Source organism: Artibeus jamaicensis, unplaced genomic scaffold, assembly GCF_021234435.1.
Source record: "Artibeus jamaicensis isolate MK-2021 breed Jamaican fruit bat unplaced genomic scaffold, CSHL_Jam_final scaffold_916, whole genome shotgun sequence".
NCBI lineage: Eukaryota > Metazoa > Chordata > Mammalia > Chiroptera > Phyllostomidae > Artibeus > Artibeus jamaicensis.
Window position 1 is genome coordinate 49,679,678 of NW_026522059.1, and position 7,116 is coordinate 49,686,793.

Consider the following 7,116-nt stretch of genomic DNA (forward strand, 5'->3'; position numbering starts at 1 on the left):
TTATATTGAAATCACAGAATAAGATAAGAGAAAAAGACTGAAATGTATGATTAGTTTCAGCAAATGTTAATGGATTAAGCCCACATTTTTAAAAGTATGTGTTTTGTGTAAAATTAGAGAAATAATACAGCTAAAGGGTGCTTATAAGTGATTTCTAAAATGAAATACACAGTGAGTTGAAAATAAAGACATGCAAAATGAAGTAACTTGTGAGTACTTATAAAAAAGCAAATTAACATTAGGTCTATTATAATCTAGAGCAAAAATAAAGTACTGGTGCTGATAAAGAAGATAAAAGCAAAGACCTATAGAGAAGATATTACAGTCATTATTTTTATGCACACAGCTTCAAATATTAAAAATTGATAGAATTAGATGGTACACTCACTCTGCATGGCGTAGAAACTGGTGGGTCAGCAGTAACATTGGTAAGTGGATAGACTATTTGCTTAACAGAATTAAATGACATAATCTAATGGACCCATGTAATGATTGTATGCAATAAATAAAGAATATTTATTATTCTCAAATGTATAGGAAGCCAATGAGAGGACATGATTACTGTGTGTCCCAGGAGCTGGACCTGGGCCAGAATGGAGCTTGCTTTTTGCAAACCGCCTTTCCAGACTGTCTGATCAGAATTGACGATCATTCTGATGTAAATCAACACCACTCTCTTGCTTTCTGCTATGTTCTGGTTCCTGGAGCAGATTATTATCTTAACTTGGTCAACCATGTAATTTTCATACCTGATGACATTCATGTACTAGTACCCATGACTATTCCCTCCACTCCCACTCAGGACCCTTTACTAATTCTTTGGCACCTGCCAAGCTGTATGGGGATCTACTTCATCTTGTAGCCACCTAAGACATGACTTATATGTAAGTTTTTCATAATAAACTCTATTAACCACCAGACTATAGTGTCTAGTCTCTTTCTTACAGGGGTAGATTTTTAGTCTTGGGGCTTTTCCCTGGTCTGAGAGTACTAACAACCATTTTTAAAAACTATTTCAAAGAATGAATTGAAATTACACATTCTCTCTTGACAACACAGTACAATTAATTTATAAATCATTAACGAAATGATAGTTCAAAAATTATACATTTGGAAGAATAAGAGCATCCTTAAATAATTTAAATGTTTAAAAATGTCATAATGGCAGTTACAAAATATTCTGAAATAAATAACTAAAAATAATCCTAAAGAAAGTACAAAGAAGAAGAATAAAATTAAGACAGAAAATCATGAAATATACAACCAAGAAACAAAAGAAAGGACCAAATAGTTCTTGAACTAATTTAATAAAAAAAATTGCTCACAAAACTAATCAAGAAATAAAGAAAAGACAAAAATAAACAATGTTAGCAACATAAAGGAGCCATAATCAGGTAGAGTAGATGTTTAAAGACAGTCACAATGGCACACTAAAATAAACGCTTTGAATACATTAAAACCTAGCTGACGTGAGTAATTTTTTAATAATGCTACGTTACCAAAATTGATTTAAGCTGGTTGAACCAACAGCCACCAAATAAATTGAAAGAGCAATTGAGAATTCCCTCAATGTAAAAAGGAGCCACATTTGATCTACAGGTAAACTAAGTCTATGGAGTGGCAGAATAATTTATACAAGAAATATTACTAAAATTGGAATAGAAAATTAGCTTTTTTATCAATACATAATATTGATATAATGTGACAAAGTCATGTAACTTTCCCCATATGCATGATTTCCATGTCTTATATTATTCTCACTGGAATTTCTAACACATCGTCCGTCAAGTTCTACAGAGTATGTCTCTTCTCATGAAGACTTCAATGTTTTGTATTCTCCATTGTTCTCTATGACCCTGTGACTCTGTCTTGCATCAGTGTATTTGTGGGTATGCCCAACCCCCCCAGCTGGCCTGCATTGCAGCCTGTCTGTTGTGTCCCATATAGAGCCCAGCATAGCCTTTTATCCCAGACTGTATGATTATATCCAGTGGTGAGAGGATGTGTGGCTATTGCCTCCTTCTCTGCAGAAAGCAGCAGTCATAACTGCTTTATGACTTTTGCACTTGCCCCCTTGCAGAGGGCAAGTGCAAAACAACATCTGGGCCAAGCCCAACTCTGCTGTAGGCAGCCCTACTTGGCACATTGACATGACCGAGAGCAAGCAGAAGGAGAGCTTCTCTTTGCTGCCACTGGCTGGCTGTGTGCCCATTGTGCCTCTTCGCTCCACCTCAGGTTTCAGCTTTCTAAATATAAGGTGTGCTCAGGGGCCCCAGACCACATTCAATGTCACCACACAGTCTTCTGGAGATAAACTGTATTGGGGCAATACAGTTTATCCTCAACCACTACAAATTGATTGTGTCAAATTATTCATTTTCCGAAGAAACTATAGAATCATCTTCATTTTAGAAGAACAAATTAAAGAGAAGAAATAGGTGAGTGACTATATCATGGTTGTATTAATTTTTTTCTCTGACCTTTAGGTTTGTTTCAGATGAAATAAGTTATGGGTATTATTTGCAGTTGAATACATACCCTTTTTCTCTATTTTTCAAATACATACACTCATTGATTGCATTTTTCTTTACTACAGCATACTTGATTATAATTTTGTGTAAACTTCATTTATTTTTATCAGATATATATATCACATGATATTGAATTATGTTGCTTTTCAATAAATATTAATGTAGAAAAAACAAAAAGGAAACTCCCTATTATTAATATCAACCGCTCTTTTCCAGACACTATTTCTCAGACTGCTCTTCTCAGTCTTTCTGGTGTTTGTTCACGGGGAAAGCAATGGCATCAGTACCTTCCATTGGTTGCCTTCTGGCCAAAAATCAGTATTATCGAAGTAAGTCATATCATTGCCAGTGGTTACCCCTAGAGAATACGATCTGAGGTGATGTCTGTAGGATATTAGTAACCTTCATATTGTGTCTTAGTCAGAACTGAAGTTACAAGGCTGACAACTGTTTGCAATAGTGAGAGAAATAGGAATAGAATTCATCAGAGTCCTCTCCAAATTAGTATTATCAAGGGAGGCTTATTTCTTCATTTTAACTATGTTACATTGTATCTATGAAACCATAAATACTTATAAATAAGTGAAAATCAGAATTATATTTAATTTCAATACCTTGCATTTAATAGAATACCTTAAAATGAATACTTTTATAAAAACAAAATATTATTCATTTCTTAGAAAAGAAGGAATGGCATGACTGTGCTTCAGGGATTTTCTAATTTCCACTTTGCTGCTATGGATAATAGGTTAGCATCTATCCTGCCAGTTTTATTTTTATGCATTTATGAGTATTTATAACTCAACAGAAAATTGTAGCTTCTTTAAGAAAACTCAGAAATTTCATTAAATAAAATAATTGTATTAAAATCAAATTATCATTTATTGAAAATATGCCAGAAATATATAAAGAAAACCCTCTTATTTTTAGATGCTTCCAAGCCTGTGTTGGAAACATCTATTAACACTTTTTATAACAAGGCTAAACTATGCCTGTTTACTTAGTGTTATTACATCCCCACATAAGTTATTTTTATATGCTGATCTTTTAAAAGGTTTATAGGTTTCAAATGCAAGTATGATAGCACAAATAAACTTTATATTTTTAAAAATAATTTTGTATTTCTAAATTTGATAGTTTTTGTATGCTACTTAAATATATACGGTAAAATAATATTCATTATTTACTTCCTAAAGTTTTTAATTTGACAACATTTATTACATTTTAAATTTTATATCTATACCCAAGGAGAAGATAGGGAATGTCTGCCATGGAAAGAAATATAATATATTAGTAAAAAATTGAAATATGTCTTATTATTCCAGAAGACTTTTAAATTAATTTATTATTTAATTTTAATTCATAAATGTATGAGCTAGAAGTAAATAATTTTAAGTCATACTATGTGAGAGTTTAGAGGTAAATATATATATGTGTTTGCTTGTTATGTATTTGTTTATTTATTTTTGTTTCTGTTGTAGAGGCCAGTATCTCTTCAGTCAGCTCTGACTCTGTTAATTTCATAGATGAAGACAAATCCCTGCGAGGTATTTAATTTGTTTCTTATCAGTATCACCCTCATTGTCTTTATTTGCTTTTTAATCTCTCAAATGTGTTCTATAAGGAAGTAATATAAATTTTGTTTGATAGGGTTCCCTGAAGTGGCAGAACCCAACTGGTGGTTTAAATCCTTCTTTTATTCTGAACCTGTACTTCCAAATGTAATAAGAAAAGATCTGCCTGCTAGTGGGTATGTTTCAGCCTCTTCTGTGAAGGATATTTCTTATTTAGTGAATGAAACTTTGCATGTAGTAATTATTAACCAATGAGGATAAAAGCGTTGTTTCCGGAGGGTGGTGAAAACTTTGATATAAAGCATACCTGTGGGATGGAGAGGGAGAAGGCCCTGCTCCCCACTCCAGTTAAACATCAGTCAGATCAGAAGCACTGTGTCTCATTCCACTGAAGAGTGATGGAAAAATCATATGCCATGTGGTGATCTTTACTGTTGTTTAGGGGAGATAGATTGGGGATCAGAGGCAAGGTTCTAAATGTGTTTTTTTTTAATTATTTCAGGAAACAAATATATAGTTACTGTCCCTAATAACCTAAATTAGTCCCACTGTTACTTTTTAAAAACATTTTTGTTTTTTAGACAATAGCTGATACTAACATTGATGACCAGTCACTAAATAGAATTAAAAAAATAATAAAGAGGGCTGGGGTGGGGAAAAAGGCAGAAAAATGTATTTGAGCAACAATAAAATTTTAAAAAATGAATAATGATGGCGTTTGTAGGCTCTAATGTAAAAACAAGGTTTTGATTAGTTCCAATATAATAAATTTAAAATGGAATCAATTAAATATTGATAATGTTTAAAACCAAAGACAGACAAGTTTTTGAAAACATATATTTTTTACTCACTTTATCAAGTATATTGATCTGAATTATCTACGTATTTTACTTATTTTCTATGGGAGCAACTTCTTGTAAGTCTCCCTGAGTGCCAAGGACAGGAATATGAATATGGCCAAGACATGGTGGGGATCTGCTTGGGGAGGAGAGAAGTGGGCTGTGGCCAGTTTCTCAGGGGAGACCAAGGCCAGCAGCGGCCAGTTTCTCTGAGGAGAAAAGGCCCAGAGCGCCCTCCTCCATAGCCTTTTATTGGGTTGTAATACACAGGAATACAGGGCGGCAAGGATAAAACAATAGATGACATTTCAAAGAAATCTGAGGGCTTCAGAGTCTGAGTCAGTGTCTGTCAGGAAGAGAGTTGCAGAAACTTTGGGAGACATACTCTTTTCCTCTTGAACCCTTAACATATGAATGAAAGCACTCTTAGCAGAGCAGATTTCACAGGCTTATCAGGAAGTCTTTCTGATGCCAGATTTGTCCCCAGGACTCGCTCTAGCAAGGCAAGGAGCTGCACCCTCCCAATTAGGTATTCAGGCTTGAGGAGATTAGAGCCAGGAAGCACTTCTCCCAGCAGAGGTCGTGGGGACTTGGGCCATCTCAAAGCCGGGGGGTGAGAATCCATTGCTCCTTATTACAGCCCCCTGAGTCCTTCCATGAAGGCCTCCCAAGTGATTGAGTCTGGCTTAGGTTGCCCCCTGCTGTGAGGGGTCTTACCTGTCATTGACTTCTGACCAAGCTCTGGGGGCAGGGAGAGGAACTGAGGCAGCATTTGTTACCAGAGACAAGCTTTGTCTCCTGCGCTCGCATTCCAAAGGTCGTCTCTCGCCCTTAGCCACAAGGGGTAGAGATACGATTTCTAAAATCAGGCAGAGCAGTCTACAAAAATTTTCCACTTTGACTCTACAGATAGCCTGACTTACAGATAAGTATTTCTCAGTTAATCCTCTTTGTGTTGCAATTCAATGAACATGGTTGTAACAACTGTCTGTTTTATACAGGACCAATTGCTGATTGTGACAAAGTGACTCTACCTGCTGAGGTGCTACCCATGGGAACAATACCCTCCAGCACACCGGCTGTTCCAGACGACTCTTCTCCATTGTAAAAAGACAAAAAACCTGCCTGAGATCTCAGCAGCCACTCTTAAAATGCAGGCATTTTCTTCACTATTAAAACCATGACTAAGTGTCATCAGCTTCACGGAACATATTGGAAAAACATGATTTTAGAAATATGTGTCCTTGTAAAGTAATGAGTATTCAAATGTAGTAGACTTTTTATTATTCATATTATATTTTCAAAACAAATAAAAAATAATTTTTCATTTTCAAAAAATTTATTAGACTCTCTTTGTGTTTGTTGAATGATTTATTGCATTATACCTTAAAACCAAAGCATTAACATGTAACAATGGTTTAGAGGCCACTGAATTCAAACATGTAGAAGAGGGGCAAAATTTTTTTAAATGATGAACATTGGAAATAGCAAACATACCCAAAGTGCATTACTGTTACTGAACAGAGGTCCAAGAGGGTGGGCAATATTTGGGCCACCGAGGGGTGTCAAAAACTGCTACAGAAAACAGGGCCTCCTCCCAAGGACGGTATACTAATACCTACTGGACTCATCTGTCCGCCGCCAATTGGAAAGACATCTCCCAATGCCAGAAATTTATGAAAAGGAAAGGACATATTTATTTAATGCTATACAGACTTAAAGTAGTAACCTAACGTCTTCATTAAAATAACGAAGTCCTTTAGGATACCCACAGATGCCCACAGCACTTCCTTCTCCCCCTGCCCTAATTCAGGGCACTGTATCTCAGGAAAAGAAGCACATATCTGTGTTTCAGGCCGCTGGCACCATCAGCTATGTCGAAGTCCAGACAGGATCTCCAATTAATCCAAAGTCATGTGGCACCTTCTCATGGTCCACTGGCAAGAGTTCTTTGTATCCATTTTTCCAGGCAAAGTCTCTCCTACTTCCCAGGCCACGTGGCCAAAGGGAGCACCCCAAAGCTGCGTGGGCCTCTTCTTCCAAAGCTGCAGGGGTCAGCACTCTGACCAAAAGTGTGTGGTTTTCTTCTTCACTTGGCTGCAAGTGTCCCCATTCTGGCAAAGCTGCGTGGTTTTCCCTTTCACCTGGCTGCAGGGGTCTGCATTCTTACAA

The 7,116-nt window shown here is 36.1% G+C and overlaps 1 protein-coding gene across 2 annotated transcripts; it reads left to right on the top strand.

Moving 5' to 3' along the window:
• The first annotated feature begins 2,268 nt into the window (after positions 1-2,268).
• PPDPFL (pancreatic progenitor cell differentiation and proliferation factor like) lies at positions 2,269-6,284 on the top strand. Of its 2 annotated transcripts, none has more exons than XM_053661081.1 (5): positions 2,269-2,438; positions 2,748-2,860; positions 4,013-4,078; positions 4,182-4,281; positions 5,946-6,284. In XM_053661081.1, the coding sequence occupies exons 2-5, from the start codon at positions 2,806-2,808 to the stop codon at positions 5,956-5,958; spliced, it is 234 nt and encodes a 77-aa protein (XP_053517056.1). In that variant the 5' UTR covers positions 2,269-2,438; positions 2,748-2,805; the 3' UTR covers positions 5,959-6,284. The 2 variants fall into 2 exon arrangements, with proteins under 2 accessions (XP_053517056.1, XP_053517057.1); XM_053661082.1 differs by having other exon boundaries at positions 2,269-2,437; positions 2,797-2,860.
• The last annotated feature ends 832 nt before the right edge of the window (positions 6,285-7,116 follow it).